The sequence below is a fragment of the Pungitius pungitius genome, chromosome 9 (genome assembly GCF_949316345.1).
Source record: "Pungitius pungitius chromosome 9, fPunPun2.1, whole genome shotgun sequence".
NCBI classification, from domain to species: Eukaryota; Metazoa; Chordata; class Actinopteri; order Perciformes; family Gasterosteidae; genus Pungitius; species Pungitius pungitius.
Window position 1 is genome coordinate 12,519,578 of NC_084908.1, and position 25,404 is coordinate 12,544,981.

Consider the following 25,404-nt stretch of genomic DNA (forward strand, 5'->3'; position numbering starts at 1 on the left):
CCTACGTTTGCGTGTTTGTATTCACCCGACAGCAGCAGATGTGTCTGCGTCTGTTTCATGATTCGTCACACATTCACAAACATGTTTCTGAAAATCTATTAAACGCATCACAAATCCATTGCAGCGTTCACGATTGTATAAGTGAGCACTGCATCACAGCCATGTATGAAAACATTTATTAAGTAAATATATTTTTTAAAAGATCGGAACGACGGATTCGAATCGCATGGAGCAAGAAAAACATTCACACCATTGATATGCGCTCTATACACTGTGCCACAAGGCAGGACATAAATAATTTACAAGTTGGTGTTATTTATTTATTAATGCAATACATTGATGTGGAGGACACATTTACTAACCCTTACATTACATGTCATTTCATAGAACACTTCCGGACAAGTGTATCGTTAATGGGAATTGACACTCAACTGTCAGTCATCAGCCCTCAGGGTGCGAGCGGTTGTCTTTACGAGCCGGCAAAAACACCGACGCGCAAGGCTGCAGCTTCGCGAAGAAGTAGCTTTACACGTGTTTGTAAGTGTTCTACGACACGCCCAAAGGTAACAAGTTGTATTAGATCCCACACCAGAAAGTCTTCTCCATCCATTGTGTTCTGCTTTAACTTAATAGATGAATTAGACAAAAGGCAGGCACAGCCGTGGGAAACTCCGTGGTGCACTGTGAGCAGCAGGCAGGTTGGTGTTTGCATGTTTTCATCAACGACGTTCGAATCCGATCTTTTTTAAAATATATTTACTTAAATGTTTTCATACATGGCTGTGATGTAGAGCTCACTTATACAATCATGTAGGCTGCAATGGATTTGTGATGCGTTTTGTAGATTTTCAGCAATATGTTTGTGAATGTGTGACGAATAATTAAACGCAGACACATCTGCTGCTGTCGGGTAAATACAAACACGCACGCATAGAGAAACCAGTAGGTGTAAAAACCAGTAGGGATGTAACACCGAGGTGAGAGGGGTTGGCTAATCTTTTTAGCTCGCTTCAAGGTCCTGGAAACGAACATGTAGTGGAGAGACTAAAGATTGCAGCCGATCAGCCTCGCTTCAGAGCAGATGATATGCTGCATCCTGTCCTTGTAACAATTGTAAAACTTTTGTAGGTCTCATTATTTTTAGAACCACCGCACACCCACTCCCATGTAGACAGGCTGTTGCATAAACACTGGGCTTATGGCTGCGGGTGACAAAATGTTGTCTGGAGTTCCACACGTTACAATAGCGTGTGGCTGGGATGTATGAGGGGCCGTTTAGGACTTAACTACTGAGACACTCTCACACACACTACTGAGACACTCTCACACACAATACTGAGACACTCTCACACACACTACTGAGACACTCAACACTCTCACAGCTCTACACACCTTCAAAATAAGTTAAACATAAAATCATTGAAATCTGGATAAATGTCGTGCAGCAGTGCCGGAACTGCACTGTTGTAAATGTGACCCTGAGGGACATAGTAAGGGATGAATGGATAAGGCCTACTTTTGGAGCTAGTGACATCACCTCTGGTTTTCAAGTGACTAGTCCTTTCTAGAGAAAACAAGCAAGGCTTTAATAACCTGTACAGATGCCAAATTATATTCCCAGCAGGGTGGTAATCGGTTGAACGATTAGTAGCGGTAACCAAGCGGAACAACACTGCTGCATTCCGTCAACGAATCTATAAATAATAAAAAGAACCACCCTCTCGTCTGTGATAAGCGACGGAAGCGTCAAGCATTCCACACATTCTGTCATTGCCTTACTCGATGACTGGCACTGATCGATCGCCCTATTTGACACCCCTGATTTACAGTATATAGAAAAAACAAAAGCTATCTGAACTGGAGCCTGTATTTCACTGTACATACATTCATTCCACACAGTGAGAATAGCTACAATGACATGAAGTTGGATAATTACTCAAAAGGCATCACTACAGAGCATTGATGAAGGAGCAGCAGGATGCCCAAACCTATATATATTGTGACGGGGGCGAAGAAACACACGGCACAAGGGTCACGGTGAGTGCCCCGAAGGGCGGATTTTATTAGATTGCGTGAGGGATTTTTCCCTGGTGATCGCTCCTCTCTCGGTCTCCTTCCCGGGGCGCGGTGCTGCGTGTGTCCGTGGCGTCCGTGGAGTCCAAGGGGACGGAGGGATGGCGGTCACCCACTGCTCTCTGGGGGGAAATAACACAAGCCTTGTTACTCGGGTCCTGCGGGACATCTTCCTCCCCCCCGGTGTGTGCCACTGAGGCTTATCAAGCCCGCGCCTGATGGCACGCAGGTGTGGCCGCTCAGCCCGTGATGAGCAGGTGCAGGTGTGTCTGCTCTGTTTCCAGGGCGACGCTGACAACGGCTCAGGACCTTGTGTCACAATATCTATACGAGATGGATTTCATAGGCAAGTCAGTCTTAACCCCTTTAAAATGACTTATTCACAGATCAAGGTCTATTCATGACTATTCATCCAGATGGTCATGACTATCTTCAGATGGGCCTAGACATGCGCTGTCTTGAGCAGGGGGACCTTCCATGCACTGCAGGATTTTAATCCACGACAACGGAGTGTGTTACTGATGGTTTTCTGTGGTCTCAGCTCTCTTCAGGTCCTTGAACAGGTCCTGCCGTATAGTTCTGGGCTGAGCCCTCACCTTCCTCACGATCATTGATGCCCCAGACCGAGTGAGATTGACCGTCATCTTGAACTTCTTCCATTTTCTAATAATTGCGCTGCTGTTGTCTTGTTGCCTTGTCACCAAGCTGCTTGCCTATTGTACACAGCACTCTGGTCTTAGCCGTTGTGGAGAGGATGGAGTCTGTTTGAGTTTGTGGACAGGTGTCTTTTATAAAGGTAACGACTAAAGACAAACAGGTCTGTGAAAATCTGAGTTCTTACTGGTTAGTAGGTCATCATATACTTATGTCATGCAAAATATATATTTTTTAAATCGTACAATGTGATTTTCTAGATTTTTTTAGATTCCGTCACTCACCAATTTTGAATGAGGGCAATTTCATTTTCTTCATATACTTAAAACCGACTTTCTTTTTGTTTCAGTGAGCAGTACAGCACAACCAATCCTGCAACGCTTGAATACCTTGGGCCTCAGCCAGTGACAGACATATCTCAAGTGTGGCGGATGAATTCTAATTAGTCATGGAGGGAGTGGGGCGGTGAGACATCTTTATATTTTCACCTATTAATATCTCACCTTTGCTGTTTTCTTATCAAATTTTGTGTTTAACGGTATATCAATGACCCTCACGCCTCTGTATAATCTTCGAGGCGATTCAAGTGTTGATTTGTCAAAGGTGATTCTGTGTCCAATCACTGCCTATAAATGTGCATGGTACAAAGGAGAAATTGCAGTCTGCCTTCTCCTAGGATAAAATTGCCATTTCTCTGCCAGGAAACACTGTCCATGAATCCATTTGGAGAATAATATCTACACGGATGCTTCAAATAGAAAATTTCTTTTATTGGGGTTTGGGTTGGATTAAAAACATTATTTGACTTTGATGCTCAATTGGCCATGGCATGGCAGAGCTAGTCGAGCGGCGAAAGTAGTTTATGGGTCACATGCGCCTTCATTCACTGAGTAGAAAAAATACAAATAAATAAATGTAAATGTATCTTTGAGTAACACTATTGTCTACTCTTGCAGAAGGGCCAGGGGGTAACGTGAGAACCCCGTGACCTTGAGAAACAGCACACAAAAATGTAAATGAAACATTCATGGGGTAAAAGTTGTACAGACCCGACCAGGGTGAACCTTGGGGGAAATGCAGCCCTCTTCTGGTGTGTCATTCCTATTGCACATACAGTATGTGAAGGTGTGCATTTATTGTGTTGCAATTGAGTTCTCTTTCTATGACATGATGCATATACATGTCTCTGCACTGCATTTGATGACCTGGGTCATGGGGTTTGCAGGGCGTGTACTACCTGTGTTTTTGATCCCTACAGAGTTTAGATATGTGTTGGGTCTACAGGATTAAGATGCTACAGGAAATGGACACCTATATTGCATTATCTATTCATTTGATTTTCTAATCTTTGTTATTGAACGGGCATATGTGCTTGTGCTAAGATATATTATGTACATGTGTAGGTAAGTGAGAATAAGTTATACTCACACAGGCACTGAGGTCACCAGGAATGCTTTTGAGCACAAGAACGAGAAGTAAGGAAGAAGGAAAAGAGGAAAAAAGTGTACCTGTAACTTGGTATTTTTGGCATTTAAAACAAAGATTTCAATATTGTCAGCTAAGTTGTGGTGGAACTAAAGTGGAGCCTTCTACCGAGGGAGCCCTGTCTCTCTTGAATGTGTGGGTGTCACCATGGCCAAATGTAGTCCTGGAGACGGCAATGAAGCGGGAACTACCTCAGAGGCGGTTTTGATTGCATTGGAATGCAGATTAGCAAAGTAGCAGCCAAGGGCCAGTCAGACAGCAACATAATAATAGGTCTGTTTGTGGTATATGCAATTATCAAAAGCTTACTGTAATGCTTTGATCCTTGTTGTGTTAAGCGTTACGAAAGTGAAATCTTACATTGTGTTTTACTGGACGCCGGGACCAGGGCGCTATAAAGGGACCCGAAAGGCAGGACCATTCATCTCTGTGCCTTCATCTAGTGCGGTAGTGAAGTTTTTCCACCTAGTAATGGCTGAGCGGTTTGTCCAGTGTGTCCCCCCTTGCACCCGTTTTATTACGGGCAATGACTCACACGCCTTGTGTGTTGTCTGCCTAGGCGTGGAGCACACTTGAGGGGGCTAGCTGAGCTGTGCAGTTAAGGTGGCGGCCCCTTCAATTTCAGCTCAGCTGTCGTGGCAATCTCGTCTTTCCCGTCGAGCTCTCTTCACTGAGGAGCGGCTCGATGAGGCGTGCTCCCCGCAGCTTCGGCCCAGCTCGTGCTGAGGCAGAGCGCCGGATGTTTTCATAGGGATCACAAATGGATCTCGCGGAGGATTCCGGGAGAGCTGAGGCCTTTTCCCGGCCCTTCACCGCGGGATCCAGGTGCTCGTTTCCGGCGTCAGAGGCAGGCTCCGCGGCTTCCTCCACCGCGGACGAGACGCCGCGCTCACGTCCTCCCGGCTCCGAGGAGCTGGACGTGGTGAGCGTAGAGGCAGCGGAGGCTGACGCCGAGGCGACTCATTCCCCCGCTGCTGCAGAAAAGATAAGAGAAAAAGAAAAGAAGAAGAACTGCTGGAGGTCCTCACCGAGCCGCTGACAGGATCCATATCAGCTGGCCGGCGGGTAAACAACAGCCTGCTGCTTCCGGTAAGCTGCATGAACGGTTTCTGCCTTCCCGTAGAGTACCTCCGCGCCGGTGCTTGCCTTTCTTCCCGGACGTCCACGCTGAGGTGTCGACGACCTAGGGAAGCCAGTCTCCGCTCGCGTTTACAACCCGCGTGCGGCTTTGTATTCGTCAGTGGCGGAGGCTAAGCGACATGGCTATGCTAGCATGCCGGCCGCGGATGCAGCCCTGGCTCAGCGGCAGTGCAGATGGCTTCCTGCCTGCATACGATGGTGCTACCTTGTAAGAGCCCGTCGGCGGCACGTCCAGGGGGCCGCTCAAGGGCCTGAGGACGGAGAGTATCACCACCGGAGGGGCTAGGGTGTCACCGGATTTTTCAGTGCTCCCTTCTCCCCGGTACTCTCCGGGAGTTGGTCCGTTGTCCCCGCCGCCGCTTCGGGGCACGACCGGGTCCAGCGAGTGCGAGCCCGAGGGCCGTTCGCCCCTCCGAGGAGGGTTCCGGCGCTACAATACTACACTGTGGTACAGGGCGCTGTGTCTGTAGACCCGAGACGTCCAGAGACCGGCCCCGGAGACTTATTGGGAGAGTGGCGAGCCCACCCCACGCAGAGGCGTTCCCACAGCGTCTTAACGCAGCGCCTCGTTCCCTTCTGGGAACGAAGGTTACATACGTAACCGAGAGACGTTGTGTGATGACTGATTTAAATCATTTTATCCTTTTTTGTAGCATATCCATCAAAACACAAAATCTAAATGTTCAAATTTTCCATTCTGTTGACCAATTATAACATAGTATTTTCTTTTTCTAATTAGTATCTGTCTAAATTAAGAAAACCAACAAGCTAATTGTAATGGATGCTTTTTAATAATTATTGATTAACTATAACACTCATATTTATAATCCCCCGTGTTTCGAACATACAGAAAGTACCAGTATTCAATTTGAAGAGTTAAGCAATTACAATCAATACATTTTTTTTAAATAATAGCTTGACATTCTTTAACCTGCATCTACCATTCCACTTATGCAACATTCTCATATAGCAACTGTGATGTTGTTGAACTAAGCAACCTTAAATAACATGTTTATGTTGGGATGCATTGTCTTTATAATGGTCTCTGGTCTCCCATAATTAGACTTCACCATCAACATGATATTAGTCCACACTCTTGTTGTCTGGCATCACAGTAAATAAACTTCACACTTCTTCCTTCATTTGCGCTTCACAGTGGCATTGCATGTAACTTGTATCATGCTTAGTACTGTAAAGGTTTTTTAAATGGCAATAAAAATGTACATGATCCAAAACGTACTTCCATTTTTTTACCAAATTAAAAAAATAATATAATAATTGGTGGAAATTAAAGTTTTTTTTAATAAAATGAAAGTAAAACACATGTAATTCTAACATGAACAGGTGGAAAAACTGTCTCAATCTTTGACAAATAATACACATCTTTTTATCAAATGACGCTGCTTTGATAGATTTCATTATGCATTATTTGTATGTCTTTTGTTACCTCCAATGTCTGTTATAGGTCTACCAGCATCTGTGCTACAGCCAGCAGTGTTAGTAAAAAGACTGCCATTGAGCCCATTGTGGGCACAGGGGGGCTGCTTGAAGTTGATGTGGACTCTGAAATATTAAAAAAAGCAATGATTTTGGTGATTGTGAGGTTGTGTTGCCAGTGAAATTTTCTGGAAAGAAAGTAAGGCAGTAACACTTTCACAACTTCAAAATATTAGCTTAAAATGAAGTTTCATCCGAAACATTAGCCCTTATACTTTTGTATTTAAAAAAAATGACAATTTCATGAATACAAAAATGTTCAATAACAACAAAGATTGACATGTGTGAACTATAAAGTCAAGTCAAATCAATTCAATTTTAACAAAAATTGTATAGTTTAATTTGTTGTGAAGAGTTACAAATATAAAATTGTCAAATTTACTCAATGACAACAAAGATTGACATATAAACACCATAAAGTCCATGTCATTTCTAGCTATAACGATGTAGGTTAATTTTACGTCACCAACAACTTACGTGCAGGGGCAGCAGTTGGAGCCACTGTAGCAATAGGGGCAGCTGTTGTGGCCACTGTAGCATTAGCAGCAGCAGATGGGGCGAATGTTGCATTAGGACCAGGAAGGGATTCTGAAACCAATGGAATTTCAAGGAATGAGACACTCAAAAGTGCACGTTACTTTTGATTTGTAAAAGCTTACTTACGTGCAGAAATGCTGCCATTTACGATGCCAAGGGAGGAATTGGTGAGCGCACTGATGAATTGTGAAGTTGCATTGCTTGCTTCAGGAACTGAGTTCTTATCTTTGAACACAAGGGTGCTGTCAACCTTTACGGATCCATTCCTACAGTAACAGAGAAGGAGAGCGGTACTTTGTAGAAAAGGAAAAATAAATCAAATAATAGTATAGACAAAGTAGCCAGTAATTGAAATCTTTTCTTACGAGAAACTGTTAATGATGGTGCGTCTGAAAGATGGTCCATAGAGATTTTTAGCCACTCGGTTAACCTAAAAAACAATTAAAAAATGAAAACACTGGATGCAAGCACAAATGCATAAGTTCCCTAACTGCTTTGTAAATCGAGGATGTTGCAAAGGTCATTTTGGGGACATGTGGAACATTGAGGAATTGTGAACAGAAAAATAAAATGTCCAACATAACGCAATAATCACTGTGTAAATAATAGAAATGTTTGTATATAATTCGTTTGCACACGGATTGCACATATCGCCTTTAAATACAGCAAAACCTCCATGAGCTACAAATCTCTATTAATACTTTAGCAAGAGATTTACCTAATCAACAACCTCACACTTTGTTTTGCCTTCCTATTATAACATTTAGTCAGTTTTCAATATATATTTCGTTAGCCAAATTTGGAATAGAAGGAAAAAAGTAATATTTTCTTAAAGATGGTATTTGGTTTTTGCTAGAACTGTACCAGGCTTTGAGAAAGTCGCTCTGGCGACACATGACCTGCCAGCCACTGAACATTCTGCACTTCAATGATGCCATGTTTGTACAACTATGCCATATTTGCACAACATTGTCATTCATAATTACAACCATGCTGCTTAATGTATATACCCCTCCATGTATATTTCACACTGTACATCTATTTATATATACTTTGCACTGCTCTTTTGTGGTTGGATACTATACTGCATTTTGTTGTCTCAGTACCTGTACAGAGCATCACAATAAAGTTTAATCTGATCTGATCTAATGTAGAACAAAAATGTAGGCAAAAAAAAGATAATTTTTATTTTATTTTATTTACTTTGTTCATTGAGTTTTATCTTTTCACATAACTTCTTACCATAACTACAAAAAATGAATGAACTCAATAGGAGAATTGTAACCCTTATCTCAACATGATGTATCTGTTATCATGAAAAAGACAATGTTATGTAGATTACAGGTCTAGAAAAACTACTTGTCTGGGATATGTCAAAAGTATTTAGCAAAGGTTACGTCCGTTATGGTTGACGGGTAAATAAATTCAAGAGAATTCAAAATTACTTTTTATACAATGTGTCCTATTCCAAGTTTGTTTGTTTTCTCTTCTCCTCATTTCTGTAAATGTCTCTTTTTTGCCAAAGTGTGATGCCATATTTTTATTAGAACATGTGTGCTCTGATCAACTGGACACTAATAGTTACTACACAAATTTGTTCGTAATATTTGGATTTGTGAACTCTATAAAGGGTGATCATTAAAGTTGACCGGATGACACATTCCTTCTGTATATGTGTGCACTGTTTTGCACATGTATTTGGCCAGGTACTGCGGAGTAATTTATCTCCATCAGTGATGAAACAGTCAGTGTGCAAACTGAGAATTTTTTCAAAAGATTATAGCATTTGCACTCATATTTTATTGCTTCTCTTTCTTATAATATCTATTGATAAGTATTATAAGAATCTCAATTGATTTGCATGCACTGTTTTACAGCAAATATATCTTACCTCTTTGATGACTTCAGCAACCAACTTCTTAAACTCTGCAGAGGATGCATTCGAGAGGTCGGATGTGAATGCTCGAATGAGACTGAACAGAAGGCGAAGGGTTCCCTCGCTGGACGTTGGGGGATCAGTGGATGCAGGGGCCTCTGTAGTAGTAGGGGCAGCAGTTGGGGCCACTGTAGAATTGGGGGCAGCAGTTAGGGCCACTGTAGCATTGGGGGCAGCAGTTGGGGCCACTGTAGAATTGGGGGCAGCAGTTGGAGCCACTGTAATATTGGGGGCAGCAGTTGGGGCCACTGTAATATTGGGGGCAGCAGTTGGGGCCACTGTATTATTGGGGGCAGCAGTTGGGGCCACTGTAGCATTAGGGGCAGCAGTTGGGGCCACTGTAGAATTGGGGGCAGCAGTTGGGGCCACTGTAGCATTGGGTGCAGCTGTTGGGGCCACTGTAGCATTAGCGGCAGCAGTTGGGGCCACTGTAGCATTGAGGGCAGCAGTTGGGGCCACTGTAGCATTAGGGGCAGCAGTTGGGGCCACTGTAGCATTAGGGGCAGCAGTTGGGGCCACTGTAGCATTAGGGGCAGCAGTTGGGGCCACTGTAGCATTAGGGGCAGCAGTTGGGGCCACTGTAGCATTGGGTGCAGCTGTTGGGGCCACTGTAGAATTGGGGGCAGCAGTTGGGGCCACTGTAGCATTAGGGGCAGCAGTTGGGGCCACTGTAGAATTGGGGGCAGCAGTTGGGGCCACTGTAGAATTGGGGGCAGCAGTTGGGGCCACTGTAGAATTGGGGGCAGCAGTTGGGGCCACTGTAGCATTAGCGGCAGCAGTTGGGGCCACTGTAGCATTAGGGGCAGCTGTTGGGGCCACTGTAGCATTGGGGGCAGCAGTTGGGGCCACTGTAGAATTGGGTGCAGCTGTTGGGGCCACTGTAGCATTAGCGGCAGCAGTTGGGGCCACTGTAGCATTGAGGGCAGCAGTTGGGGCCACTGTAGAATTGGGGGCAGCTGTTGGGGCCACTGTAGCATTAGCGGCAGCAGTTGGGGCCACTGTAGAATTGGGGGCAGCAGTTGGGGCCACTGTAGAATTGGGGGCAGCAGTTGGGGCCACTGTAGCATTAGCGGCAGCAGTTGGGGCCACTGTAGCATTAGGGGCAGCTGTTGGGGCCACTGTAGCATTGGGGGCAGCAGTTGGGGCCACTGTAGAATTGGGTGCAGCTGTTGGGGCCACTGTAGCATTAGCGGCAGCAGTTGGGGCCACTGTAGCATTGAGGGCAGCAGTTGGGGCCACTGTAGAATTGGGGGCAGCAGTTGGGGCCACTGTAGAATTGGGGGCAGCTGTTGGGGCCACTGTAGCATTAGCGGCAGCAGTTGGGGCCACTGTAGAATTGGGGGCAGCAGTTGGGGCCACTGTAGAATTGGGGGCAGCAGTTGGGGCCACTGTAGAATTGGGGGCAGCAGTTGGGGCCACTGTAGCATTAGCGGCAGCAGTTGGGGCCACTGTAGCATTAGGGGCAGCTGTTGGGGCCACTGTAGCATTGGGGGCAGCAGTTGGGGCCACTGTAGAATTGGGTGCAGCTGTTGGGGCCACTGTAGCATTAGCGGCAGCAGTTGGGGCCACTGTAGCATTGAGGGCAGCAGTTGGGGCCACTGTTACGTTGACAGGTGTAGGTCCAGCTGTTGATGTAGAAAGTCAGGTAAAAACCAAATGTATATGTTTGCAGAGTTTTAAGCAGCTTTGGAAGCAGTGACATAAAACATGACAAAACAAAACATAAATTTCTCTTACTTGCAACAATGGTTGACACATTCACTGGCAGGGAGAAGTTGGAATTGTTGGACGCTGCCTCTACCAGAGTGATTTGTGCTTCAATAGCTGCTGGCACTAAGCTGGCATTGGCAAAAATTAGCTCGGAATCTACCACCACTGAACCTGGTCTGAAAAGAGAAATAATCATTTAAAACTTAATATAGGTACCAATGTATACTATTTGTAAGATGACACCAATGGCACTAAATGTACATTTTTTTCCTTCTTGAATGTTTGATGAAGAGTCATGTCAAATACCTGAATGAGCGTATCAAAGATCGAAGGAATCTTCTCCCAAATTTGGTTCTAAAGATGTTATCGAGCTGGACAGATGATACGTACAAATGGTTAAACAACATCTCAACATTAGGACAGAGGTTTTGCAGGGATTTGCTATGACCAAACTATTATGTAGTCTTAGTTGTGACTTTAATACTCTTTTTTATATCAAACCTGGTTCATCCATCTGTAAACACTAAACACAAAAACATGCTAGCGTATTGAGAGTTCTGTGTCCTGTATTTGCAAATACAAACAAGAAAAGAATTAAACAAAAGGTATGATAAGGATTTTCAATGTACTTACTGCGGTTGTTATTGTGTTTGCTAAATCTTTGAACTTTTGAGAAGCTCTATTGTTAAGATCTGGATCAAAACTTTGAATCAAGCTAAATCCCAGTTGGATCGTTGAGTCTGGTGCTGGAGCAGCTGTGGTCGTTGGTAGAGAACCAGTTGTGATATCTGGTTTGGGTGATGCAGATGGGGTCACTGTAGCATTAGGGGCAGCAGTTGGGGCCACTGTAGCATTGGGGGCAGCAGTTAGGGCCACTGTAGCATTGGGGGCAGCAGTTGGGGCCACTGTAACATTAGGGGCAGCAGTTGGGGCCACTGTAGAATTGGGGGCAGCAGTTAGGGCCACTGTAGAATTAGGTGCAGCTGTTGGGGCCACTGTATTATTGGGGGCAGCAGTTGGGGCCACTGTAGCATTAGGGGCAGCAGTTGGGGCCACTGTAGCATTAGGGGCAGCAGTTAGGGCCACTGTAGCATTGGGTGCAGCTGTTGGGGCCACTGTAGCATTTGGGGCAGCAGTTGGGGCCACTGTATTATTGGGGGCAGCAGTTGGGGCCACTGTAGCATTAGGGGCAGCTGTTGGGGCCACTGTAGCATTTGGGGCAGCAGTTGGGGCCACTGTAGCATTAGGGGCAGCAGTTAGGGCCACTGTAGCATTAGGGGCAGCAGTTGGGGCCACTGTAGCATTAGGGGCAGCAGTTAGGGCCACTGTAGCATTGGGTGCAGCTGTTGGGGCCACTGTAGCATTTGGGGCAGCAGTTGGGGCCACTGTAGCATTAGGGGCAGCAGTTAGGGCCACTGTAGAGTTAGGGGCAGCAGTTGGGGCCACTGTAGCATTAGGGGCAGCAGTTGGGGCAACTGTAGCATTTGGGGCAGCAGTTGGGGCCACTGTAGCATTAGCAGCAGCAGTTGGGGCCACTGTAGAATTGGGGGCAGCAGTTGGGGCCACTGTAGAATTGGGGGCAGCAGTTGGGGCCACTGTAGCATTGGGTGCAGCTGTTGGGGCCACTGTAGCATTTGGGGCAGCAGTTGGGGCCACTGTAGCATTAGGGGCAGCAGTTAGGGCCACTGTAGCATTAGGGGCAGCAGTTGGGGCAACTGTAGCATTCGGTGCAGCTGTTGGGGCCACTGTAGCATTTGGGGCAGCAGTTGGGGCCACTGTAGCATTAGGGGCAGCAGTTAGGGCCACTGTAGCATTAGGGGCAGCAGTTGGGGCCACTGTAGCATTAGGGGCAGCAGTTGGGGCCACTGTAGCATTAGGGGCAGCAGTTGGGGCCACTGTAGCATTAGGGGCAGCAGTTGGGGCCACTGTAGCATTGGGGGCAGCAGTTGGGGCCACTGTAGCATTGGGTGCAGCTGTTGGGGCCACTGTAGCATTAGCGGCAGCAGTTGGGGCCACTGTAGCATTAGGGGCAGCTGTTGGGGCCACTGTAGCATTGGGGGCAGCAGTTGGGGCCACTGTAGCATTGGGTGCAGCTGTTGGGGCCACTGTAGCATTAGCGGCAGCAGTTGGGGCCACTGTAGCATTGGGGGCAGCAGTTGGGGCCACTGTACCATTAGGGGCAGCAGTTGGGGCCACTGTACCATTAGGGGCAGCAGTTGGGGCCACTGTAGAATTGGGGGCAGCAGTTGGGGCCACTGTAGCATTGGGGGCAGCAGTTGTTTCGTTGACAGGTGTAGGTCCAGCTGTTGATGTAGAAAGTCAGGTAAAAACCAAATGTATATGTTTGCAGAGTTTTAAGCAGCTTTGGAAGCAGTGACATCAAACATGACAAAACAAAACATAAATTTCTCTTACTTGCAACAATGGTTGACACATTCACTGGCAGGGAGAAGTTGGAATTGTTGGACGCTGCCTCTACCAGAGTGATTTGTGCTTCAATAGCTGCTGGCACTAAGCTGGCATTGGCAAAAATTAGCTCGGAATCTACCACCACTGAACCTGGTCTGAAAAGAGAAATAATCATTTAAAACTTAATATAGGTACCAATGTATACTATTTGTAAGATGACACCAATGGCACTAAATGTACATTTTTTTCCTTCTTGAATGTTTGATGAAGAGTCATGTCAAATACCTGAATGAGCGTATCAAAGATCGAAGGAATCTTCTCCCAAATTGGGTTCTAAAGATGTTATCAAGCTGGACAGATGATACGTACAAATGGTTAAACAACATCTCAACATTAGGACAGAGGTTTTGCAGGGATTTGCTATGACCAAACTATTATGTAGTCTTAGTTGTGACTTTAATACTCTTTTTTTATATCAAACCTGGTTCATCCATCTGTAAACACTAAACACAAAAACATGCTAGCGTATTGAGAGTTCTGTGTCCTGTATTTGCAAATACAAACTAGAAAAGAATTAAACAAAAGGTATGATAAGGATTTTCAATGTACTTACTGCGGTTGTTATTGTGTTTGCTAAATCTTTGAACTTTTGAGAAGCTCTATTGTTAAGATCTGGATCAAAACTTTGAATCAAGCTAAATCCCAGTTGGATCGTTGAGACTGGTGCTGGAGCAGCTGTGGTCGTTGGTAGAGAACCAGTTGTGATATCTGGTTTGGGTGATGCAGATGGGGTCACTGTAGCATTAGGGGCAGCAGTTGGGGCCACTGTAGCATTGGGGGCAGCAGTTAGGGCCACTGTAGCATTGGGGGCAGCAGTTGGGGCCACTGTAACATTAGGGGCAGCTGTTGGGGCCACTGTAGCATTTGGGGCAGCTGTTGGGGCCACTGTAGCATTAGGGGCAGCAGTTGGGGCCACTGTAACATTAGGGGCAGCAGTTGGGGCCACTGTAGAATTGGGGGCAGCAGTTAGGGCCACTGTAGAATTAGGTGCAGCTGTTGGGGCCACTGTATTATTGGGGGCAGCAGTTGGGGCCACTGTAGCATTGGGTGCAGCTGTTGGGGCCACTGTAGCATTTGGGGCAGCAGTTGGGGCAACTGTAGCATTGGGGGCAGCAGTTGGGGCCACTGTAGAATTGGGGGCAGCAGTTGGGGTAACTGTAGCATTGGGGGCAGCAGTTGGGGCAACTGTAGCATTGGGGGCAGCAGTTGGGGCCACTGTAGAATTGGGGGCAGCAGTTGGGGCCACTGTAGCATTAGGGGCAGCAGTTGGGGCCACTGTAGCATTAGGGGCAGCAGTTGGGGCCGCTGTAGAATTAGGGGCAGCAGTTAGGGCCACTGTAGCATTGGGGGCAGCAGTTAGGGCCACTGTAGCATTAGCAGCAGCAGTTGGGGCCACTGTAGAATTGGGGGCAGCAGTTGGGGCCACTGTAGAATTGGGGGCAGCAGTTGGGGCCACTGTAGCATTGGGTGCAGCTGTTGGGGCCACTGTAGCATTTGGGGCAGCAGTTGGGGCCACTGTAGCATTAGGGGCAGCAGTTGGGGCAACTGTAGCATTCGGTGCAGCTGTTGGGGCCACTGTAGCATTTGGGGCAGCAGTTGGGGCCACTGTAGCATTAGGGGCAGCAGTTAGGGCCACTGTAGCATTAGGGGCAGCAGTTGGGGCCACTGTAGCATTAGGGGCAGCAGTTGGGGCCACTGTAGCATTAGGGGCAGCAGTTGGGGCCACTGTAGCATTAGGGGCAGCAGTTGGGGCCACTGTAGCATTGGGGGCAGCAGTTGGGGCCACTGTAGCATTGGGTGCAGCTGTTGGGGCCACTGTAGCATTAGCGGCAGCAGTTGGGGCCACTGTAGCATTAGGGGCAGCTGTTGGGGCCACTGTAGCATTGGGGGCAGCAGTTGGGGCCACTGTAGCATTGGGTGCAGCTGTTGGGGCCACTGTAGCATTAGCGGCAGCAGTTGGGGCCACTGTAGCATTGGGGGCAGCAGTTGGGGCCACTGTACCATTAGGGGCAGCAGTTGGGGCCACTGTAGAATTGGGGGCAGCAGTTGGGGCCACTGTAGCATTGGGGGCAGCAGTTGTTTCGTTGACAGGTGTAGGTCCAGCTGTTGATGTAGAAAGTCAGGTAAAAACCAAATGTATATGTTTGCAGAGTTTTAAGCAGCTTTGGAAGCAGTGACATCAAACATGACAAAACAAAACATAAATTTCTCTTACTTGCAACAATGGTTGACACATTCACTGGCAGGGAGAAGTTGGAATTGTTGGACGCTGCCTCTACCAGAGTGATTTGTGCTTCAATAGCTGCTGGCACTAAGCTGGCATTGGCAAAAATTAGCTCGGAATCTACCACCACTGAACCTGGTCTGAAAAGAGAAATAATCATTTAAAACTTAATATAGGTACCAATGTATACTATTTGTAAGATGACACCAATGGCACTAAATGTACATTTTTTTCCTTCTTGAATGTTTGATGAAGAGTCATGTCAAATACCTGAATGAGCGTATCAAAGATCGAAGGAATCTTCTCCCAAATTGGGTTCTAAAGATGTTATCGAGCTGGACAGATGATACGTACAAATGGTTAAACAACATCTCAACATTAGGACAGAGGTTTTGCAGGGATTTGCTATGACCAAACTATTATGTAGTCTTAGTTGTGACTTTAATACTCTTTTTTATATCAAACCTGGTTCATCCATCTGTAAACACTAAACACAAAAACATGCTAGCGTATTGAGAGTTCTGTGTCCTGTATTTGCAAATACAAACTAGAAAAGAATTAAACAAAAGGTATGATAAGGATTTTCAATGTACTTACTGCGGTTGTTATTGTGTTTGCTAAATCTTTGAACTTTTGAGAAGCTCTATTGTTAAGATCTGGATCAAAACTTTGAATCAAGCTAAATCCCAGTTGGATCGTTGAGACTGGTGCTGGAGCAGCTGTGGTCGTTGGTAGAGAACCAGTTGTGATATCTGGTTTGGGTGATGCAGATGGGGTCACTGTAGCATTAGGGGCAGCAGTTGGGGCCACTGTAGCATTGGGGGCAGCAGTTAGGGCCACTGTAGCATTGGGGGCAGCAGTTGGGGCCACTGTAACATTAGGGGCAGCTGTTGGGGCCACTGTAGCATTTGGGGCAGCTGTTGGGGCCACTGTAGCATTAGGGGCAGCAGTTGGGGCCACTGTAACATTAGGGGCAGCAGTTGGGGCCACTGTAGAATTGGGGGCAGCAGTTAGGGCCACTGTAGAATTAGGTGCAGCTGTTGGGGCCACTGTAGCATTAGCAGCAGAAGTTGGGGCCACTGTATTATTGGGGGCAGCAGTTGGGGCAACTGTAGCATTGGGGGCAGCAGTTGGGGCAACTGTAGCATTGGGGGCAGCAGTTGGGGCCACTGTAGCATTAGCAGCAGAAGTTGGGGCCACTGTAGAATTGGGGGCAGCAGTTGGGGCCACTGTAGAATTGGGGGCAGCAGTTGGGGCCACTGTAGCATTGGGTGCAGCTGTTGGGGCCACTGTAGCATTTGGGGCAGCAGTTGGGGCAACTGTAGCATTGGGGGCAGCAGTTGGGGCCACTGTAGAATTGGGGGCAGCAGTTGGGGCAACTGTAGCATTGGGGGCAGCAGTTGGGGCAACTGTAGCATTGGGGGCAGCAGTTGGGGCCACTGTAGAATTGGGGGCAGCAGTTGGGGCCACTGTAGCATTGGGTGCAGCTGTTGGGGCCACTGTAGCATTTGGGGCAGCAGTTAGGGCAACTGTAGCATTGGGGGCAGCAGTTGGGGCCACTGTAGAATTGGGGGCAGCAGTTGGGGCAACTGTAGCATTGGGGGCAGCAGTTGGGGCAACTGTAGCATTGGGGGCAGCAGTTGGGGCCACTGTAGAATTGGGGGCAGCAGTTGGGGCCACTGTAGCATTGGGTGCAGCAGTTGGGGCAACTGTAGCATTGGGGGCAGCAGTTGGGGCAACTGTAGCATTGGGGGCAGCAGTTGGGGCCACTGTAGAATTGGGGGCAGCAGTTGGGGCCACTGTAGAATTAGGGGCAGCAGTTAGGGCCACTGTAGCATTAGGGGCAGCAGTTGGGGCCACTGTAGCATTGGGGGCAGCAGTTGGGGCCACTGTAGCATTGGGGGCAGCAGTTGGGGCCACTGTAGAATTAGGGGCAGCAGTTAGGGCCACTGTAGCATTAGGGGCAGCAGTTGGGGCCACTGTAGAATTAGGGGCAGCAGTTAGGGCCACTGTAGCATTAGGGGCAGCAGTTGGGGCCACTGTAGAATTAGGGGCAGCAGTTAGGGCCACTGTAGCATTAGGGGCAGCAGTTGGGGCCACTGTAGCATTGGGGGCAGCAGTTGGGGCCACTGTAGCATTAGGGGCAGCAGTTGGGGCCACTGTAGCATTGGGGGCAGCAGTTGGGGCCACTGTAACATTAGGGGCAGCAGTTGGGGCCACTGTAGCATTAGGGGCAGCAGTTAGGGCCACTGTAGAATTAGGGGCAGCAGTTAGGGCCACTGTAGCATTGGGGGCAGCAGTTGGGGCCACTGTAGCATTAGGGGCAGCAGTTAGGGCCACTGTAGCATTAGGGGCTACAGTTGGGGCCACTGTAGCATTGGGGGCAGCAGTTGGGGCCACTGTAGCATTGGGGGCAGCAGTTGGGGTCACTGTAGCATTAGGGCCAGCAGTTAGGGCCACTGTAGCATTGGGGGCAGCAGTTGGGGTCATGTTGACTACTGGTGAGGTCACTGTGGCATTAGGGGCAGCAGTTGGGGCCACTGTTCCGTTGACAGGTGTAGGTGCAGCTGTTGATGTAGAAAGTCAGGTAAATGTATATGTTTGCAGAATTTTAAGCAGCTTTCGAAGCAGTGACATAAAACATGACAAAACAAAACATTAACTTATCATACTTGCAACAATGGTTGACACATTCACTGGTAGGGAGAAGTTGGAATTGTTGGACGCTGCCTCCACCAGAGTGGTTTGTGCATCATTAGCTTCTGGCACTGAGCTGGCATTGGCAAAAATTAGCTGGGAATCTACCACCACTGAACCTTGTCTGTAAGAGAAATAATCTTTTAAAACTTAATATAGGTACCAAAGGATACTATTTGTAAGACTTCAATGGGACACAATGTACATTATTTTCCTTCTTGAATGTTTGATGAAGAGTCATGTAAAATACCTGAATGAGCGTATCAAAGATCGAAGGAATATTCTCCCAAATTTGGTTCTAAAGATGTTATCGAGCTGGGCAGATGATACGTACAAATGGTTAAACAACATTTCAACATTAGGACAGAAGTTTTACAGGGATTTGCTATTACCAAACTATTATGTAGTTTTAGTTGTTAGTCTAATACTCTTTTTTATATTAAACCTGGTTCATCCATCTGTAAACACTAAACACAAAAACGTGCTAGTGTATTGATAGTTCTGCGTCCTCTATTTGCAAAAACAAACTAGAAAAGAATTAAACAAAAGGTATGATAAGGATTTTCAATGTACTTACTGCGGTTGTTATTGTGTTTGCTAAATCTTTGAACTTTTGAGAAGTTCTATTGGCAAGGTCTGGTTCAAAATTTTGACTCAAGCTAAATCCCAGCTGGATCGTTGAGTCTGCTGCTGGAGCAGTTGTGGTCGTTGGTAGAGAACCAGTTGTAATATCTGGTTTGGGTGATGTTCCATTTACTAGTGCAGAGGTGGCATTTTCTGGAATTATATCAGAAATAAAATAGTTAGGAATTCTGACCGCATTGTGTATTGAGCATGGGCAACTTTTTTGCATTCTTTAGAAATATTTAATTTTGACCATGACCAAATTTTAAAACCTTGGGATTTAGGTTTATATTACATTACTTTAAATGACATGTCATTTAATGGACGCTTTGATCCAAAGCGACTTACATTAAGTGCATTTCAACCATAATGAAACAAACTCAGAAGAACAAGAAACAAGTGCAATTTGATCAAATAAGCAGTTTTACAACATAAGCAGTTTTACAACAGTTTTACAACAATGGCTCTTTAGATAAGAGCCATTGTAAATACAATTTAAGTGCTAAAATTTATTAGTGTTTTTCTTTGAGGTATAAGACGTGTGTCTTTAGTTTGCGGAAGAAGACGTAAAGGTTCTCTGCTGTCCTGATGTCACCAGAGAGCTTATTGCACCATTTGGGAGCAAAGACAGCAAAGAATCGTGATCTTGCCGAGTGTTTTGCTCTCAGCGAGTGAGGAATAAGCACTTTGACATAGGCCCAGGGGATTAAATGTGTTTGGCTTAAATTATATAAAGATAAATTGAGGGTTGCAGACTTTGTTACCTGGTGGTGACCTGGTGGACATTGAGGTCATGTTGACTGCTAGTGAGGTCAAATTGAGGGTCGGTGACGTCATATTTATTGCTGGTGATGTCATGTTGACTCCTGGTGAGGTCATGTTGACTGCCGGTGAGGTCATAATCATTGCTGGTGAGGTCATGTTGACTCCTGGTGAGGTCATGTTCATCGCTGGAGAGGACATCGTGCTTATATCGTTCGTGACTGCTGGTGAGGTCATTTTCATTGCTGGTGATGTCATGTTCACTCCTGGTGAAGTCATGTTAATCGCTGGTGAGGTCATGTTCATCGCTGGAGAGGACATCGTGCTTATATCATTCGTGACTGCTAGTGAGGTCATATTCATTGCTGGTGATGTCATGTTGACTGCTGGTGAGGTCAAGTTGACTCCTGGTGAGGTCATGTTCATCGCTTGTGAGGTCATATTCATTGCTGGTGAGGTCAATTTGACTCCTGGTGAGGTCATATTCATTGCTGGTGAGGTTATGTTGACTCCTGGTGACGTCATGTTGACTGCTGGTGAGGTCATATTCATTGCTGGTGAGGTCATGTTGACCGCTGGTGAGGTCAAATTGAGGGTCTGTGACATCATATTTATTGCTGGTGAAGTCATGTTGATTCCTGGTGAGGTCATGTTGACTGCTGGTGAGGTCATGTTGATTCCAGGTGAGGTCATGTTGACTCCTGGTGAGGTCATGTTGACTGCTGGTGAGGTCATGTTGATATCAGTTGAGGTCATGTTGACTCCTTGTGAGGTCATGTTTACTGCTGTTGAGGTCATGTTGATTCCAGGTGAGGTCATGTTTACTGCTGGTGAGGTCATGTTGACTCCAGGTGAGGTCATGTTGACTGCTGTTGAGGTCATGTTTACTGCTGGTGAGGTCATGTTGACTGCTGGTGAGGTCATTTTGACTCCTGGTGAGGTCATGTTGACTCCTGGTGAGGTCATGTTAACTCCTGTTGAGGTCATGTTGACTGCCGGTGAGGTCATGTTGATCAGTGCTGAGGTCATACTAGCTGGTATCAAAGAAGTTGCAGTTGTGGTTGGTGGTTGAGTTGGTGCCACAAACACTGCAAATTAAAATAATTACATGAGAAAGTGTAATTGCTACTTAATACATTATATATTATATTCAGTGAGTGCTTGCCATAAGGATTAATTAATATTGAAATCTGGACACAGCAGGTTATCTTACCTTCTGCTCTAATAGAAGATGTGTTGACACTGAGGGAGAAATTAGCGCCGGAGGTCGCAGTCTTCAAAGTTTCACCCGCAGAACTGGCGTTTGGTAGTGTAGCCACATCATTAAATATCAGTGAAGCATCCACCGCAATTGACCCTGCACTGTAACAGAAATATTTGTATTGTCTTTGTGTTTTACTACTGTAATGACATTTTGGCTTTCATGCTCCTTGTTGACTAACCTTGGCTCCTCCAAAAAAAAGATGATTGTTATATTAAAAATAGTATTCCATCCTTATAAATCTGTTCCTAATATTCTGGAGACTTGTATCAAATATGATATTATGACAAAAAACAATATTACAATGTACCTCCCTTTTTATATTCAAAACCCAAATAATAAATAATCCTTATATTGACAAACTTGCATTTACAACTTATTAAAATTAAATGGTTATATACCTGAAGCTGTTAATGACAGTTCGATTGAAGGCATCTCCAAATTTGGCTGAATACACCGCGTTGAGCTGTTTGAGAATAATAACAAAATTTAAATGCAGGCAAAATAATGAATATTGGAAAGAATGGAAAGGAATGGTATTCCATCTATTACTCTACTCTATGTTTGTCCTGCTTTGTTTTTTTTACACATGTTTAGCAGAGTTCAAAATTAGGTAACATCGTCCTATTATGATATTAAGGTCACTGTTTTGGCATCAACTATGTTTTTTCTTCAAAAATGCAACTAATGTTCTATGCTGCAAATGTCCTAAAACCATCTCAACTTGATCATTACAAAATTAATGACATGTGTTACATATATTTATATATTACTGTAATATTAATATAGTAATTGTGTTTTTTCTATTACAGTGTTTTGAACATTTTTATGGGTTTTATGTGATTTAAGATTCCCATTGAAGAATATTACTGTAATGTTAGTATAGTAATAATGTATTAAAAATAATAATGTACATTATCTATTACTACAAAAGTTGAAGTTTTATGTCGTTTAAGATTGCCATTAAAAACTTTCTCCAAATGTAAGATTTATTCTTTGAAATATGATTGTGAAAAGTTTTGGAAAAATGTCAATAAAAATTTACAAAACTCACCGCTGTGGTAACTTTGTCATTTAATGCCTTGAATTCTGGAGAGGACTTGTTTGTAAGTACTGCGGTAAAGGTTTCCTGCAACTTAAATGCCAATTCAATTTTTGGCTCTGTTGTTACAGCCGTTATGGTTGTAGACGCCGTGACTGCTTGAGTGTTCATATTGACTGCTTGTGAGGTCATGTTCATCGCTGGTGAGGACATCGTGCTTATATCATTCGTGACTGCTGGTGAGGTCATTTTCATTGCTGGTGATGTCATGTTCACTCCTGGTGAAGTCATGTTAATCGTTGGTGAGGTCATATTCATCGCTGGAGAGGACATCGTGCTTATATCATTCGTGACTGCTGATGAGGTCATATTCACACCTGGTGAGGTCATGTTGGCTGCTGGTGAGGTCATGTTCAATGCTGGTGAGGACATCGTGCTTATATCATTCGTGACTGCTGGTGAGGTCATTTTCATTGCTGGTGATGTCATGTTCACTCCTGGTGAAGTCATGTTAATCGTTGGTGAGGTCATGTTCATCGCTGGAGAGGACATCGTGCTTATATCATTCGTGACTGCTGATGAGGTCATATTCACACCTGGTGAGGTCATGTTGGCTGCTGGTGAGGTCATGTTCAATGCTGGTGAGGACATCGTGCTAATATCATTCGTGAGTGCTGGTGAGGTCATTTTCATTGCTGGTGATGTCATGTTCACTCCTGGTGAAGTCATGTTAATCGTTGGTGAGGTCATGTTCATCGCTGGAGAGGACATCGTGCTTATATCATTCGTGACTGCTGATGAGGTCATATTCACACCTGGTGAGGTCATGTTGGCTGCTGGTGAGGTCATGTTCAATGCTGGTGAGGACATCGTGCTTATATCATTCGTGACTGCTGATGAGGTCATATTCACACCTGGTGAGGTCATGTTGATTTCAGGTGAGGTCATGTTGGCTGCTAGTGAGGTCATGTTCATCGCTGGAGAGGACATCTTGCTCATATCATTCGTGACTGCTGGTGAGGTCATGTTCATCGCTGGTGAGGTCATGTTAATCGCTGGTGAGGACATCGTGCTTATATCGTTCGTGACTGCTGGTGAGGTCATGTTCATCGCTGGTGAGGTCATGTTCATCGCTGGTGAGGACATCGTGCTTATATCGTTCGTGACTGCTGGTGAGGTCATTTTCTTTGCTGGTGATGTCATGTTGACTGCTGGTGATGTCATGTTCATCGCTGGTGAGGACATCGTGCTTATATCATTCGTGACTGCTGGTGAGGTCATATTCACACCTGGTGAGATCATGTTGATTTCAGGTGAGGTCATGTTCATCGCTGGAGAGGACATCTTGCTTATATCATTCGTGTCTGCTGGTGAGGTCATGTTGACTGCTGGTGAAGTCATGTTCATCGCTGGTGAGGACATCGTGCTAATATCATTCTTGACTGCAGGTGAGGTCATATTCACACCTGGTGAGGTCATGTTGATTTCAGGTGAGGTCATGTTGACTGCTGGTGAAGTCATGTTAATCGCTGGTGAGGTCATGTTCATCGCTGGTGAGGACATCGTGCTAATATCATTCGTAACTGCAGGTGAGGTCATATTCACACCTGGTGAGGTCATGTTGATTTCAGGTGAGGTCATGTTGACTGCTGGTGAGGTCATGTTCATCGCTTGTGAGGTCACTTTAGAGAAAACCAAAGCAAATAAGCCATGCACTCAAATAAAAAACTTTGCTCTTCAAATTGAACCAAAGAAAATCATCGTGTCACACACACTCAAAACATGCATGCAATGTAACAAATACCTGCCAGCAGTAGAATGATTATTAGAGGTCCCATCCTTCTTTTTTCTGGTCCCTATGAAATATAAGGAACACATTGCAAATACATGGTGAATAAGGTTCAGCGCAGAGACCAGATATAATGTAATTCTACGTCCAAAGTTCTAATTTTCAGATATGGTAGAAGCTTTTTTAGAACGGCATGGATTCCACTCAAAGACCAGTTTAATGTTAGATTTCATCATTTTCATTGTAATTTAAAGAAAAATCTGTATTATTTGGTCATTCCTTTGATTTCCAGAAGGATGTGTTTTGGGTGTTGGAAACATCTCTTAGGGTAAAAGATACAATTTCACAGTACAACACATTACATCTAGAGAACTTACTATAGAGATTATTTAACACCTCTAATGGCAAATGTCACTCCTATTAGGACTAAATAAAACTTCATTGCAAGGCTTTATTTGGCCAAATAAATTTGAAGAAAGTGCACCTAATAAGTTGGAAACAAAGCTATGAGAGCTTTTGACTAAATTACTTAGTGTCGTCTTTCTCTGTGTACCAATTATTCACTGAAACTCATCCTTATATTCTAGTGACAGTCACCTGAGTGACTAATGCATAATTGTGGACGGACAAGTTTGAGAAACTTTCATTTCTCACTCTGTCGTATAGTGTCACAACCTGCTGGTCAAGATTCAAGCAGAAAGTGCATGCTCCGCCTACAAAACTACCAAAGAATTTAGCACCGGACGTTTTTTCAAAAGTGAAGCTCAATTCATGCACAAAGTAAAACAAAATGCAATCCACCTCTATTTCTTGAAGGAAATCATTGATTTGACTGGTAAATAGTTTATGAGGCATATATTTTAAATGTCTTTGTGGATTAAATTCAAAGAAATTCAGAATCAAGTATGTCAGCTTATGGTCAAACACCTGATGTTTAATACCAGACATATTACCTTGTGTCAATTTACAAGAGAGAAAACAAATGAATCATTCAAGTCCTCAGACATCCAAATGCTTCAGTTCAGTTTTAGCCCTAAGCAATGGTACTGAACTGAATTAGTTTCATGTATGTTGTTTGGAACTACATTTCTTAACTTCATTACTTTACTTCTAATTTATAAATATTGAAATGTGTCAAATACAGCAGTTATTTTGCAAGAGTTTCATTAATTGAAATTACTATTGGACAATCTAAGCATTTAAAGCGTAGGACCTCCTGCTTTTTATATTAAAAACAGAACTAGTCAAAAGTTTGGACACACTTTCTCATTAAATTGATTGAGAAAATGTGTCCAAACTTGTAGTGCAGCCTCGCCCTGACAAATCAAGCAGGAGAAAATTAGTGTTTAGTATAGAAGCCATTGAATGTTTAACAATTTCACCGTTCAGAATCACAAGAGATATTTTTATAATGCTTTATCGGGACTCTGATGCTCTGACACATTAGAAAACAAAAGTGTATCCATACAAATACCTGAAAGCTTTGAGTCAATGAAAATGAGTA

At 45.0% G+C, this 25,404-nt stretch overlaps 2 protein-coding genes and 4 long non-coding RNA genes across 8 annotated transcripts; all 6 read right to left on the reverse strand.

Annotated features, from left to right (window-relative positions):
- Positions 1-2,032: 2,032 nt before the first annotated feature.
- Positions 2,033-5,234, reverse strand: LOC119218388 (uncharacterized). 3 transcript variants are annotated; one of them, XR_005120383.2, is made up of 2 exons: positions 4,573-5,234; positions 2,033-2,195 (listed from the first exon to the last, which is right to left on the reverse strand). It is a non-coding gene; the product is annotated as an uncharacterized LOC119218388 (long non-coding RNA). The 3 variants fall into 3 exon arrangements; XR_009956938.1 differs by having other exon boundaries at positions 2,033-4,180; XR_005120385.2 differs by having other exon boundaries at positions 4,156-5,234.
- A 1,380-nt stretch (positions 5,235-6,614) lies between these two features.
- Positions 6,615-11,439, reverse strand: LOC134132707 (uncharacterized). The gene is made up of 7 exons (XM_062564375.1): positions 11,423-11,439; positions 11,060-11,208; positions 9,278-9,450; positions 7,752-7,816; positions 7,513-7,652; positions 7,327-7,437; positions 6,615-6,915 (listed from the first exon to the last, which is right to left on the reverse strand). Exons 1-7 carry the CDS (start codon positions 11,437-11,439, stop codon positions 6,812-6,814), a joined length of 759 nt encoding a protein of 252 aa, XP_062420359.1. The 3' UTR covers positions 6,615-6,811.
- Positions 11,440-13,244: 1,805 nt separating this feature from the next.
- LOC134132743 (uncharacterized) lies at positions 13,245-13,788 on the reverse strand. Its single transcript, XR_009956934.1, has 3 exons — positions 13,727-13,788; positions 13,448-13,596; positions 13,245-13,335 (listed from the first exon to the last, which is right to left on the reverse strand). It is a non-coding gene; the product is annotated as an uncharacterized LOC134132743 (long non-coding RNA).
- A 1,651-nt stretch (positions 13,789-15,439) lies between these two features.
- Positions 15,440-16,404, reverse strand: LOC134132740 (uncharacterized). The gene is made up of 4 exons (XR_009956933.1): positions 16,323-16,404; positions 15,996-16,060; positions 15,717-15,865; positions 15,440-15,604 (listed from the first exon to the last, which is right to left on the reverse strand). It is a non-coding gene; the product is annotated as an uncharacterized LOC134132740 (long non-coding RNA).
- A 1,979-nt stretch (positions 16,405-18,383) lies between these two features.
- On the reverse strand, positions 18,384-20,009 carry LOC134132708 (uncharacterized). The gene is made up of 4 exons (XM_062564376.1): positions 19,811-20,009; positions 19,000-19,199; positions 18,673-18,737; positions 18,384-18,546 (listed from the first exon to the last, which is right to left on the reverse strand). The coding sequence occupies exons 1-4, from the start codon at positions 20,007-20,009 to the stop codon at positions 18,384-18,386; spliced, it is 627 nt and encodes a 208-aa protein (XP_062420360.1).
- An 818-nt stretch (positions 20,010-20,827) lies between these two features.
- Positions 20,828-21,518, reverse strand: LOC134132771 (uncharacterized). The gene is made up of 3 exons (XR_009956968.1): positions 21,471-21,518; positions 21,022-21,170; positions 20,828-20,896 (listed from the first exon to the last, which is right to left on the reverse strand). It is a non-coding gene; the product is annotated as an uncharacterized LOC134132771 (long non-coding RNA).
- Between the last annotated feature and the right edge of the window lie 3,886 nt (positions 21,519-25,404).